Source organism: Lagenorhynchus albirostris, chromosome 11, assembly GCF_949774975.1.
Source record: "Lagenorhynchus albirostris chromosome 11, mLagAlb1.1, whole genome shotgun sequence".
NCBI lineage: Eukaryota > Metazoa > Chordata > Mammalia > Artiodactyla > Delphinidae > Lagenorhynchus > Lagenorhynchus albirostris.
In genome coordinates this window covers 94915070-94929774 of record NC_083105.1, presented here as the reverse complement: position 1 = coordinate 94929774, position 14705 = coordinate 94915070, and the positions used below count along the sequence as shown (strand labels likewise).

The 14705-nt window shown below is 44.6% G+C and overlaps 1 protein-coding gene across 2 annotated transcripts in view; it reads left to right on the top strand.

Moving 5' to 3' along the window:
- The first annotated feature begins 4212 nt into the window (after positions 1–4212).
- Positions 4213–14705, top strand: part of BORCS5 (BLOC-1 related complex subunit 5) — a 96847-nt gene continuing 86354 nt past the window's right edge. The window contains exons 1-2 of one of the 2 annotated variants that reach the window (XM_060166861.1): positions 4213–4302; positions 7266–7409. In XM_060166861.1, the coding sequence (XP_060022844.1) occupies position 4302; positions 7266–7409 (145 nt within the window). In that variant the 5' untranslated portion in view covers positions 4213–4301. The other variant, XM_060166860.1, reaches the window with a different exon arrangement.

Below are 14705 nucleotides of genomic sequence, written 5' to 3'. Positions count from 1 at the left end.
GGAAGCCCCAGCCTCTGTCCCCCCACAAAGATGAACAGTTAGACAGCTATCTACAAACAAAAACAGGTCTGGGAGAGCTCTGAAGTCCACTTAAGAAACTACAGCAACCCAGCAGAACAAAAACTTGAGAATAACTACACAAGGAAAGAAGGAAGGTAGCTTCATTTTGCCCACATCATCCCATCGCCCTAGCCAGCACTGCTCAGCACCAAGAGGGAATTTGCCAGCAAGAAAGAGTTCCCCTTGCTAGAAAGAAGGATCGGGGTGAGGACCCAGCTTCCCCATCCTTTCAGGGCACCGCACGATGGCCCACGTTTGGTTTCACCCCACCCAGACCTGCAAAGCTAAGACGTATAGAGATGACTAGGAACAAGGAAGAAAAGCAGGAACTTCTAACAGCAGTTATGCAGCAGAAGAGATCATGGTTCCAGTGACCTGCTCTGCAAACAAACCCAGCAGCTTTCACCACTGAAGAAACCAATGACCAGCACAGCTACCTCAGACCCCGCCCCCCATAGATTTCACCCTACAGGTATTCACACCCACTGATGGCAGCCGCCTGTGTCCCTCTCTGCTCCCTCCCCTGCCCCTATCCTCCCCTGGAGTCTGGAACAACACTGGCAGCCAGCCCAGGCCTCTGTGGTTGCATGAAAGCAAGATGCCAGTCTGGACCCTCTGGTTGAACTCCGCCATCATGTGCACCATCTGGGCTAGCCCTTCCAGCTGCAACCTTGCATGCTAACCACCTGATGCCCGTCACTGGCCTCCACCGCAGTGCACGTGCCTGGGGCAAACTGTGCAGCCACAGAAGGGCGTGCCAACAGCCAGGGCCCCCGCAGCTGCCTGTGGGCCCAGATCAGGCCCTTCTGTCACTGGCCTGTACCACTGCGCTCACCTGCAGCCGGTCCCTCCAGATGTGCACCTGCATGCCCCTGGCCAGACCCCTGTCACTGGCCTCCACTGCCATGCACCCACGGTGAGACCTGGCAGCTAAAGGAGGGCTAGCCAACGGCCAGGACCCCTGCAGGTGCCAAAGAGCATTTGGTTGGCACTGACCCTTTCTGCCTGCCCAGTCCCCCACTGCTATGTGTGTGTTGGCAACCAGCTCCTGCTTCTCTATAGGCACCTGCAGCTGCACCCCTGCAGCTGAGTGTGTGCACCACTACTGCATCAGCAACCACTGCTACCTGTCTGGTCTCTAGCCACTGGATCTGGAGGGGCTGCTGAGGACCCCAACAGCCCTTAGAGCCACTATAAACACACTGAAGTGCTTGCCAAGGGCCACAGTTGTTGACACTGTGGATTCCAATGGCCTGAGTTAAAAGATATCATGTAACCCTGTGCCACCACATACCCCTGCACTTGGCGTCCTGCACCACTAGACTTGGAGTCACAGCATGTTCCAGCACGTCCCCACCTGCAAGTGAAAATCTTCCTTTACCAAAGTCAGCTCATAAAGCCTGGAGGAGGTGACTGCTTCTTCAAATGAGCAGACACTTATGCAAGGTTACAGAGATCATGAAGAATCAGGGAGCCATGAGTCCACCAAAGGAATACAGTAAGCCTCCAGTAACTGGCCCCAAAGAAATGGAGATCCAAGAACTGCCCGATAAAGAATTCAAAATAATTGTTCTAAAGATGTTCAGAGAGCTAGAAAAGAACACAAACAATCTAGCGCTATCAGGAAAACAATACAAGAACAAAATGAGTTCGATGAAGAGACAGAACACATTAAAAAAGAACCAAACAATAATTTTGAAGCAGAATATGACTGAACTGAAGAATTCAACAGGGAGCTTCAATGGCAGGTTTGACCAAGCAGAAGGAATCAGTGATCTAGAAGGCCACTAGATCAATTGAAATTACCCAAACAGAGGAGCAAAAAAAAAAAGAATGAAAAGGAATGAAGAGGACTTCCCTGGTAGTGCAATGGTTAAGAATCCTCCTGCCAATGCAGGGGACACGGGTTCGAGCCCTGGTCCAGGAAGATCCCACATGCCAGGGAGCAACGAAGCCTGTGAGCCACAACTACTGAGCCTGCGCTCTAGAGCCTGAAAGCCACAACTGCTGAAGCCCGCGTGCCTAGAGCCCGTGCTCCACAACGAGAGAAGTTACTGCAATGAGAAGCCCGCGCACCACAATGAAGAGTAGCCCCCACTCGCTGCAACTGGAGAAATCCTGTGCCCAGCAACAAAGACCCAATACAGCCAAAAATAAATTAATTAATTAATTTAAAAAAAAAGAAAAGAAAAGGAATGAAGAAAACCTATGGGACTTATAGGACACCACAAGGGAGACGATGTACGTATCACTGGAGTCTCAGAAGGAGAAGAGCAAGAGATAGGGTAAAAAGCTTATTTAAAGAAATTATAGCTGAGAACTTTCCAAACCTGGGGAGAGACTTGGACATACAACTTCATGAAGCTAATAGCTCACCCCAAAATCTCAATCCAAAACGTTCTTTTCCAAGACAAATTATAAAATTGTCTAATATCAGAAACAAAGAGTGAATTTTAAAAGCATCAAGAAAAACAAAATCTCTCATACATAGAGTTGTCAGCAGATTTCTCAGCAGAGACCTTGCTGGCCAGTAGAGAATGGGGTGATATAGTTATCTATTCATCAGTTGATGGACGGAATAATCCTTTTAGAATGAAACGTTTATCCTAAGGGAAGCATAAAAATCACCATCACATCAGTACAGATTAGGGTATGGAACACAAGATAAACATACTTTGGTGTGGAAGAGAGGGAACAAGAGTCAGAATATGACTTACTCTCCCCACTTTTACTTCTTCTCTCACCCATCCCCAAAGAGGGAATGTCTTGAGAGAGAGCCCCAAGAGGGAGTGGGCACATTGCTTAGTAAGGCCTTCCCAGGCCCATCAGCCTGGTGGTTTATGTAAACTTCAAGACTATAGTCTTTTAGGAGACTCTTTTGATCTCTCAGGCAGTTTTTAGTTCTATCTTCACATTCCCACAAAATACTGAATTTACATTCATTTGCACTTTTCTCAAGGTACAGTGGGCCCTCCATACCCAAGTGTTCCTACCCTTTGAAATCGGAGAGGCCAACTGTAAGGGATTTGAGGATCCATGGATTTTGGTATCTGCTGGAGGTCCTGGAACCAATCCCCCGTGGATACCCAGGGACTGCAGATACCCAGGGACGACGGTATTGTAATGGTGAGCAGAGGAAAGAGCATGAGATTTGTAACTAGAGAGTCCTAAATCCTACTTTCACCACTTACCTAACCATGAGGAAGTTACCTGTTTATGGGCGTCAGGGTTGTTGTGAAAATCAAATGAGTGAAAACAGGAGAAATGTGTGTGATATGGTAGAGTAGAAGGGACTTGAAAATCATTTCATCAATTTGACACTCTCAGGGCATTTGCTGGAAATTTCGTGAAACAAACAATATAAAATGAGTTGCAAAGTTCTGAGAACCCCAGAGCCACCCAACTCCTTGGTGGGAATGCATTGTTAGGTGTAAGTCCTTGACCTGCCAAAGCTGGAAGTTTCTGTATTGCGTTAACTGTAGTACTTCTTTCTTGCCTTTGCTCGTTTCAGAATGCCTCGCGGATAATTGTCAAGGTGGCCAGAAAGTGACTAGACTTGGGGCATCCACTTTCCTTTGAAGATGCACAAACGCCCTAACACATGAATCAGCATTTTCTACTCATTTTTCTCTCATTTCCAGCTCCTTCTTTCACCATCTAGTATTTTTTGTACGGTCTTCCACTGCCAAACTTCCAGCTTTGGGAACTGAAACAGGAGCTTGGCATCCAGGCAGTTGTGGATTCCAATCCTAAATCTATCTAGCACCTCTCTTTCCCCATCTGTAAAACAGGGTTAAATTTTTTGCAATATATTACAAATATCGTATCATTATGTTGTACACCTGAAACTCATACAATATGATGTCAATTTAAAAAACTCAAAAATAAATACCAAAAAACCACACACAAAAACCAAACAAACTCCCCAAAGCCTATTAATAAAGTTTTAACGATGGGAATAAAGTGCCTAGTGTGTGGATGATACTTAAAGGTGACGCGCAACATTACAACAGGAAACGGGTAACCCTTTGGGGCGGTTCTGGCGTTGAGGTGATCGGGCCCTTTAAGGCTGCGCCCCGGGAGTCGCCGGCGCGAGTTTCCCCGCCCTCCCTCGGGCCCGGGGCGGTGGCAGGGTGGGGATGGGGGGGGTGGGCCTTCTAACCCGGAACTGACGGCTGCGCGCTGCCGGCGCTGCCAATCCGCGTCCGAGAAGGAACGAGCGTGAGGCGCCCGAGCAAGCGAGTGAGTGAAAGCGGTGCCGCCCGCCGGCTGCAGGCGCGGCGGGTGCCCGGCGTTTCCCCGCCTCCCTGGCTTGGGTTTCCCTAAATAAGGCAGGCGTGCAGTGTATAGCTCCGCCGCACCTCTTTGCACGTCCTTCCCCGAAGAGGGCCTCCCCGTCCCCCGCTGCCCGCGCCCCCGCCTGGGCTGGGCGCGCCATCCCCACAGCGCAGCCTGTGTAGCCTCCGCATCCCGGTCCCCGGCCCCTTCCCTGTCGCACCGCCGCCGGAGCGGTCGCCGCCCGTTCCGCCGTTCCTCCGCTGCCACCGCTGCCAGCACCATGGGCAGTGAGCAGAGCTCCGAGGCCGAGAGCCGACCCAACGATCTGAACTCCTCAGGTCGGTGCCCTGATCTCCACCCTTCTCCAGCCAGCCCTGTTTGCTTGCGGGGCGGGCTGCCTTCCAGCCTGCTGGGGACTGGGACCGGCGGACAGGAACGCGCAGAAAGCCCTCACCATGCTTTTTTCTTAAAAAAGAAAAAGAAAAAAAAATTACCATCTGCCTTAGCCTTGATTGCCCTGATGGAAGCCGGTACCTGTGATTGCAAGCTAAGCCAGCGTGGGCGCCCGAGCCCATTATTTCCAGAACAGCTGTTCCTCTCAGCTGCAGCCTGCTCTTTGAAGGAGGACCTAATTAATATTGGGCTTCAGTATTCATGACTGATAGAGAGATTTGGGTCGCGCAATGGATGGGTCATAGGACCTGAAAGAACAGATTCTTTCTTAAAAATGGGTTCTAGAGATTCTTTTTCAGAAGGGATGTGTGGCAGGTGAACAATCGCTGTGAACCGTTGGGTGAGAGCGAGTCCAGAAACTGCATCTTCCCATCGGAAGGTGTCTCGGCTCCCTTTCTAATATAGAAGTTGGCTAGGAAGGCAGGATCTGGTGTTTTTCCCTATTCTTCCCCCGCCCACGTTGTTTAGATTTCTCTCCGAGTTTGATATAGGAATGGGAGGGTTATTGTTCCTGTAGTATAATGAGCACTCGGAACAGCTGATGCTTAATTGAGGCTCATTTGCTCCTTTTTGTTGTTGTTACCCACCAACCTCTAGGACCACTGGGACTGTCCCAGATAAGCTCTGGAGTTGCTAATCCAAATTGGCTTATATCTGGGGCCTAAAGAGGGCCCTGGTCATGGACTGCTCTGATCTTGGTAGGATATGTAGTTCAGAAATGTAGAAGCTAGCAGATCTATGGGTATTCCACACTGAAATGTAACCTTCAAAGCTAGTTCAGTCTACCATTCTGGGGGCTAGATTGAGATAGCCTTTAACGGTGAGCATCGTCTACTGCTACGTTCATTCTTATTTATTTGAAAGATCCAGAATGTAGTATCTGTTGTAACCAATATAGTAATAATTGTTACCCCTTACCTTCTTGCCTCTGTGTCAGGCCAGAAGCATATTTTGTGAGAAGCGTGTCATCTTTTTTGTTTGTTTGTTTGTTTTTGCGGTACGCGGGCCTCTCACCGCTGCGGCCTCTCCCGCCGCGGAGCACAGGCTCTGGACGCGCAGGCCCAGCGGCCACGGCCCATGGGCCCAGCCGCTCCGCGGCACGCGGGATCCTCCCGGACCGGGGCACGAACCCGCGTCCCCCGCATCGGCAGGCGGACTCCCAGCCACTGTGCCACCAGGGAAGCCCGCGTGTCATCTTTTTAATAGGCTTGCTCACCTACTAACCAACAGCATGGGCTCGAACCAGTACTAGAGCATACTAACCAATACTACCGAATAGCATAGGTTAGAATTTACCTGGTTCCCTGTGCTAAGTGCTTCACATGTGTTCATGTTTAATCCTCACGGTAGCCCCATTTTACAGACAAGTAGTAGAGACTAGCTAGAATCTAGTAAACTCTGTTTTCCTCTGGTATCTGGGGAAGGAGGAATCACTGAATTTGTACTAGGAAAGATTTCGGGCTTGGGATTTGTAAAACATTAGGTAAATTACCAAAAGAGGCGAAGAGAGACTTCTTGAAGAGCAATGAAAGTAGCTGAGATTCTAAAAGAGTGAATGCCAAGCCTTAAGAGACGTTAGCCTCCAGGAGGCAGGGCAGTTCTATGGCATACCTGGATCAACCTGTGAGACATTATTATGATGCGCCTGCAAATACTACCTTCTAGAGTGTAAAACAATAAAGATTCCCTCTTGCCCCAACCAGAAGATGTTTGGGAGCAGAGGATGTCTTGGTCTGGGGAGTCCTTGATAGTTTGAATCACTTCCCTCTAAATGGATTACATTCTCCTGGGTACCTGAAATTGACCCGCCTCTTTAGCGGTCCTTCAAGTTTCTTTATTTTGCCTCAGCCTACAGTGAACCTGCTGGTTCTCTCTGCCCTGTGACTTTAAGGGTGAGGGGGCTCGTGCCATCATCTTGTGTTAAGAACCAGGATTATTTTTCCTGTGACTAGGATCTATTCATCATGCTGGGCTTGCTGTGATAGGGTGGCTACACAGCTTTGCAACCCCAGCATCACTGGGATGGGTCATGTACACCAACAATCCATTTACCTCCAATTCCCTTCTTAACTCTGTTTCTAGCACTGGTGACTTTGGGCAAGCCACAGCTAAATTTTGTGTGCTTATTTCCTCATTGGGAAATAGGGACAAACGTCAGGAGGATCAAAGAAGTAAAAATTAAAAACAATCTGGTTATTATTTTGTGTTTTGAATAATAAACTTTTAATTACAAAAGCAGCCTCATAGATGGTATATGGTCCTATAAAGTTTGAAGGTTTTTTTTTTTTAATACCGTGGGAAATAGAAGTCCTCTGTAATTCATCTCCCCTACCCAGCCCCCACTGCAGGATAACTGCGGTTAGCATCTTTTGTGTAAAAATTATCCTTTTTAATGACTACAGTGAAAACAGCTTTGGTGAGATGGAGGTCGCTAAATAAGATGCAATTCCTGAGCGGTGTAACTTTATTTTCAGTGGCCCCTTCTCCAGCTAAGCATAGAGCCAAGATGGATGATATTGTGGTTGTAGCTCAGGGCTCCCAGGCCTCACGGAATGTCAGCAATGATCCCGATGTCATCAAGTTGCAAGAGATTCCAACCTTCCAGCCACTTTTGAAAGGTAAGGGCTTGCATTTCTTAAAAAAAATTTATTGAAGTATAGTTGATTTACAATATTGTGTTAGTTTCATGTGTACAGCAAAGTGATTTGGTTTTATATATATATGTGTGTACACACACACACACACACACACACATACATTCTTTTTCAGATTCTTTTCCATTAGAGGTTATTACAAGACATTGACTATAGTAGCATCTATACTGACATCTATAGGCAGATCTTCCAGACAGAAGATCATGAAGGCAACAGAGATCCTAAATGACACAATAGAACCGTTGGACTTAATTGATACATACAGGACACTACATCCAAAAAAACAGAATATACATTCTTTTCAAGTGCACACAGAACATTCTCTAGGATAGACCACATACTATGACCCAAGCAAGCCTCAATACATTTAAGAGGATAGAAATTATTTCCAGGGACTGCATTTTATCTTATCTGGACTTGCTGGAAAGGTGTGCATAGCCCCACCATTCTCCCCTGATATCTCTGTGCCTTATGCATCTCCTTTAGGTCTTTGCTTAAGTGGCGTTTTCTTGGTGAAGCCTTCCTTGACTGCTGTATTTAGAATTGCAGCCCTTTTCCCTGCCTGTTTTTCTCTGGAGTACATAATCACCCTTGACTTACTGCATAGTTTACTCATTTGTTCACTGTCTGTATTTCCCTGCTAGAATGTAAAGCTCCATGATGGTAGGAACTTCCCATGTTTTGTTCACTGTTGAATCCTCAGCACTTGGAATAGAGCCTGGTGTAAAGTAGGGACTGAGTAAATGAATGAATGAATGATGATGAAGTTGGCTTACCTGTCATATTTCCCCAAAAAGATTTTCATTCTTATTTGTGATCTGGACTATGGGTTGACTAGTTTACCTCCATAGAGAAAATCTCCATGATTACTGATACACTTATAATTAATCCTGGCAACTGTTTTGTTTGACAGGGAGTTCGTGTTTGAAAGGAGAGAATGTGTACAAACCGTCATCCCTCTTAATATATGATTAGCATATATTGAGGTAGTTACCTTTTAATATGAATTTTATTATTCATTTGATAATTTTATTTTATATTTTTATTAACTTGTTATTAATACATGCATTACTTTATTTTATTATTTTCATATCTTTATTAAGTAGTGGCAATGATTTTTTTATTAACTGAATGGGGTTTCTGCTGTAAGAATCACTGTGTCCCCCTCTCACCACAAAAGATTAGGAAATGTAAATGATTTAGTTGACCTACCCTGGTTTACTTAACCTGGTACAGTATAATATGAAACATCGTACATTTATAGAGCTATTTGTATTAAAAGGTTCCCTCCCCTACACACACATATACGTTATCCCTTTCGTTCTTACATCATTAAATATGTTTGAATGATTTGTGCCGGATTAGACAGCTGGCAGCTAGAGGTTGAACTTGAACCTTTATCACTGATGTCAAATCCTGTACTAGTTAAACTATTCCACACTGTACTTAAAAAACAAAAATAAAACCAAATGGTGCTTTATAGATGATCCATATACTTCTCATTCTTCCCAGTACTTCATCTGCTTTACAGATGAGGAAATACAAGCTTTCAATCTTCCCCCAGAGGCCTCAGTGTTAGACACTGGTAAACTCTTCTGATTCTTATGCAAAACAACACATCACATCCCATTACCCATCTTCTCATTAGTTTCTGTTATTTTGAGGAATCATGTGATTCTCCAAAGAAGCCAACATTAATGAAATTTCCATTTTCATATATCCTTGTGCAATCAGATTTAAAACACACACCTTTATCTTTAGAAACTTAGAGGCTGACACTTGTATCCTGTCCTCCATCCCTTCTGGAGTTGCATGTATTGCTCACAGTCACGGTGTTCATGCCTCCACTTCCTGTTAACTATGTCCTCTTTCCTCCCAAAGTCGTCTAGTCCTGGGTGAGGCCTGTGAGATCTAGTTTTGTCCCCACTTCTGGGAAATGCTGAAAACAAACAAAAACTAAAAACTAAAAAAACAACCCCAGAACTTTGGGATGTATTTAATAATTTTCTGGAATTAGTGTTTCTTCTTTAAGCATTTGAAATAAGTCATATTTTATGATAAGTTGACTAGTAGGGGAAACATCTGGGAGAAGGTTTGGTGTTAAGGGAAGCTAACCTCAGATTTAAAATCGTCACTGGGAACCCCAAGAGTGAATTATTAGTGTGGTGCAGTTAATGCGACACAGCTGGACTTGCTTGCATTACTACCTGGATTTTATTTATTTTTGATTGAAGCATATTTGATTTACAATATTGTGTAGTTTCAGGTGTATAGCATAGTGATTCAGTATTTTGCAGATTATATTCCATTGTAGGTTATTCTGAGATAATGGGTTTAATTCCCTGTGCTATGCAGTATATTCTTGTTGCTTATCTATTTTATTGATATATTTAGCAGTTTGTATCTGTTACTCCGATACCTCTGATTTGTTCCTACCCCTTTTCTCTCCCCTTTGGTAACCTCAGATTTGTTTTCTATATCTGTGACACTGTTTCTCTTTTTCATATACCTTCATTTGTATTATTTTTTAGATTCTGCATATACATGATATCATATAGTATTTGTCTTTTTCTCTGTCTGACTTATATCACTAAGCATAATATTCTCCAGGTCCATCCACATTGCTGCAGATGGCAGTATTTCATTCTTTTCTAAGGCTGACTCATATTCCATTGTATATATATTACCACATCTTTTTTTTTTTTTTTTTTTTTTTGCGGTATGCGGGCCTCTCACTGTTGTGGCCTCTCCCGTTGTGGAGCACAGGCTCCGGACGCGCAGGCTCAGCGGCCATGGCTCACGGGCCCAGCCGCCCTGCGGCATGTGGGATCTTCCCGGACCGGGGCACAAACCCGTGTCCCCTGCATCGGCAGGTGGACTCTCAACCACTGCGCCACCAGGGAAGCCCTATATTACCACATCTTAATCCAGTAATCTGTTGATGGGCACTTGGGTTGCATCCATATCTTGGCTATTGTAAATAGTGCTATTATGAACATTGGGGTGCACGTATCTTTTCAAATTAGTGTTTTTGTTTTTTCTGGATGTATGCACAGGAGTGGAATTGCTGGATCATATGGTAGTACTATTTTTAGTTTTTTAAGGAACCTCCATACTGTTTTTCACAGTGGCTGCACCAATTTATACTCCCACCAACAGTTTACAAGGGTTCTACTACCTGGATTTTAATTGTGACTTGGCTCCCAACTGGCTGTGTTGCCCTGACTTTGTTTTTCACCTCTCTGAACCTTGGTTGTTGAGTATGTTGAGAATAGGTGCAGGAGAGAGGAAAGCTCGCGAGAAGCAGCGTCTAGTTAAGAGGAGTCCTAGGATTTGGCTAAAGAGGGTAGAGAAATCACCTGAGGAGAGTGATGTGAAAATAGTAATGGTAACAAAGGGCAGTGGCCGGACTGCAGGGCACAAAATAAGCCCGTGAGCATTTAAGTTGATGCTCACGTTTTACTTGTGAAGAAGAAACATCTTGGACAGTGATTAGACAAGGTAGGCAAAGGGGACAACTGGGTGGAAGTGATAAGTATAATCATGATAGTAATAGTAGCTAATCCTCACCTCCCGTGCTCTGCATACCTATTATTCTTTCCATTTTCTACATTAAAACATTGAGGCTCAGAGAGCTTCAGTTCATTGCCTAGAGTCACATGGCTATAAGTGATAACCCATCTCCAGATGACATCAGGACATCGAGTTTTAACTATTTTGTGTGTAGAATAAGACTCAGTTTAAGACTCATAGATACAGAGAACAAACTTGTGGTTGCCAGAGGAGAGGGGAGTTGCAGATGAGGGAAATAGGTGAGGGAGATTAAGAGGTATAAACTTCCAGTTTTAAAATAGATAAATCATAGGGATGTAAGGTACAGCACCAGGAGTATAATCGGTAATATTGTAATAACTTTCTATGGTGACAGCTGGTAACTAGATTTATCATGGTGATCTTTTCGTGATGTATAAAAATATCGAATCACTATGTTGTACACCTGAAACGAATATAGTATGGTAAGTCAATTATACTTTGATTTAAAAAAGAAAGACTCAGTTTCCAATTCTAGCGAAGCCCATGGTAAAAATCATGAGGCTGTAATGGGAAATAGGGTGATGGGCGTGAGCTGGCTTGGATTTTCAGGTGCCGCGTTTGTTACAGAGCCTCCTGCTTTGACATTGTTCTGCCCGGTAATTTAAAGCCCTGCATCTGCTTGCTGGCCTGGGCAGGGATCACTCATCTCTGTTGCCTTTATACTCTAATCTCTTTCCCCCTTTACTGCTTTCAGGATGAGGCTGTTTCTCAAAGAAGTAAAAGGGCCACACAGTGAGGGCTACCCCCCAGGTTTGATTTCAGAAAGCTTTTATTCCAGTTAATGACAGTGTATTCTTTCAAAACAATACAAGTACTACACAGAGTTCATGATTGTTCCATAATGTCATATGATGTAATGCTAATGCTGGGGGGTGATCTGCAGAGGCAGTGGCTGGGCGAGTTTGGGGCTATTCCTATGACTGAGGTAACGTATGCATTTTTAATAAGCAAGCAGATTCTTTCTCTGGTCTTAACCCTTTTGGGTGACTGTCCCAGGGTATAGTTTATGCTCCATACGAATGCCAAATAACATTACATTAGTAAAGTTCCTCTTCTATTTTAAGCCAAAAGAATTTCTTTTTTCCTAGCAGTCTCTGAAGTACCAACTTACTTGGAAATGTAACACACTTAAGGGAAAATGAGAAATTAAAAAATTAGAAGGTAGCAATAAATGGCCATGACAGAGCACAAAAGCAAAATGTAGATTTGATGCAAATTAGGTTCCCAGAGGTTAAACAAACCCTATAGATTTCTTACTTAAAATTCAACCATTCATATTTTTTAATTAATCCCACTCTCATGTCATTCTATAGAAATGAAATACTCACAAGTGAAATGCAATATTGATGTTTTATATATAAAAGTTATAAAATAATTATTCTTTTCACTCCTGGCAATGAATATATGTGCACGCATGAGAGGACATGGTGGTGCGTACATATATGACTTTCTTTGCAACTGACTGATCATTTTTGTTACTGACCCTGGGTACAACAAGACATAAGATTATAAGACTTCCCTGGTGGTTAAGAATCCGCCTGCCAATGCAGGTGACACAGGTTCGAGCCCAGGTCCGGGAAGATCCCACATGGCAAGGAGCAACTAAGCCCATGCGCCACAACTACTGAGCCTGCGCTCTAGAGCCCGTGAGCCACAACTACTGAGCCTGCGAGCCACAACTACTGAAGCCCGCTCCGCAACAAGAGAAGCCACCATGATGAGAAGCCCACGCACTGCAATGAAGAGTAACCCTGGCTCGCTGCAACTAGAAAAAGCCCGCGTGCAGCAACGAAGACCCAACGCAGCCAAAAATAAATTATTTAAATAATTTTTTAAAAAAAGATTGTATTGCTGCCTAAGGAGGGGACTGTCTTTGTTACCAACAAGGGAGATCAGACATACACAGTGTAAAAGCCTCAGTGATACTCAGCAGCTCTGTTGGGAGTTCTGTGCTTGGTTGTTAAGAATGTGCTGCATATGTCCAAGTATATTGTTTTATTGTAGTTTGCTGTTGACAGTTCTGACAGTTCCCAGAGGTAATGTTTGTGCAGATGCCAGTGGGATGGGTGCAGAGACAAGAAAACCAGTCCCCATGCACTGCCCTCAGAGAGCAGGAGCCCCTCCTCTCTGCTGGGTCACAGCCACTGCTGCCCTGGCTGCTGCTTCTGCAGATCTGTATCCAGGTCCTGACTGGGTTTTACAGAGTCCCAAGAGTCCTGGACTGCCCCACACGTGCTAGTTATTGCCACGTATATTTTCTTTGCTTATAGACCCACTCCATTGTTCCATAGGACTTCACTTAGAGACACAGGTCCTAAGATAAAATTATTAAGAATTTCAGAAGGCAGCACAAGGGCATTGAACCAAATGTGGAGGACCCCTTTTGAGAACGGGACCCTGTGGGACTGCACAGTTGCACGGCTGTGAAGCAGTTGTAATCCCACAGGTAGTTCAGGTTTAGGTGCTGTTCGATCCAGAGGTTTATCATGTCAGGGTCTCATTTTACTTTTCTGTAGTTTTCTCTGTCTTTTCACTCTGTCATCCTTCATGTATTGGTTCCATCCTTTGACTAGTTTTCTACATGAAAGCAAAATGGCTACAGGAGTTCCAGGTCTTTTATCCATATAATGCACACTCTGTAGCAAAAGAGATTCTCATTAGTCAGGCGTGGGTCACATGGTCATATGCCTAGGTGACAGGCTACCTGATTGGCTTAGTCTAGCTCACATACGTCACCACTAAAGTACAGTAAAGTTTTCTGGAACCATGTGGCTCCTAGCATGGAAACTGAGGACTGTTAGGCAGGAATTGCTACTGTGGGAGAAATCACAAGTGTCCACTACAGACTGTTTCTTGACTTAATGACTGACTGACAGATTGGAGTACTTCATCCTGGCAAAGGACGTGTAAATATGCCTCTTGTTTCCAAAGTCTTAACTGAAATTGTAACTAATACTGTATAAACTGATATCTAGATAATTATAATGTGGCAATTGTTAAAAGAATTGTGGTAAGAGAAAATCCTATTGCCTATTTAGAGGTATCGAAAAAGAAGCACTTAGTGCCAAAAACGTTACCAGTGTTTTTCCAGCACTGCTGGAGGAAGATGCCTCAAGGCTTCCAGTGACCAATACTGATTATATTCTAGGTATATGTGTCTCTGAAGATATAAAGGATAAAACACTAACGTCATGGGACTACCTATCAAGCAATAGCAAAATTTCTTCTTCTTCTGTGATTAACGGGCAGCTTCTATTATATACAGTAATTTGGTTGTTTTTTTTTAAAATATATATATTTATTTATTTATTTTTGGTTGCATTGGGTCTTCGTTGCTGTGCGCGGGCTTTCTCTAGTTGCAGTGAGCGGGGGCTACTCTTTGTTGCAGTGCGCGGGCTTCTCTTGTTGGGAGCACGGGCTCTAGGCGTGCGGGTTCAGTAGTTGTGGCATGCGGGCTCAGTAGTTGTGGCTCACGGGCTCTAGAGCGCAGGCTCAGTATCTGTGGCGCACAAGCTTAGTTGCTCCGCAGCATGTGGGATCTTCCCGGACCAGGGCTCGAGCCCGTGTCCCCTGCATGGGCAGGCGGATCCTCAACCACGGCGCCACCAGGGAAGCCCAGTAACTTGGTTTTTGTGATGAACCTACACACCAGGAGGAAATGTATAC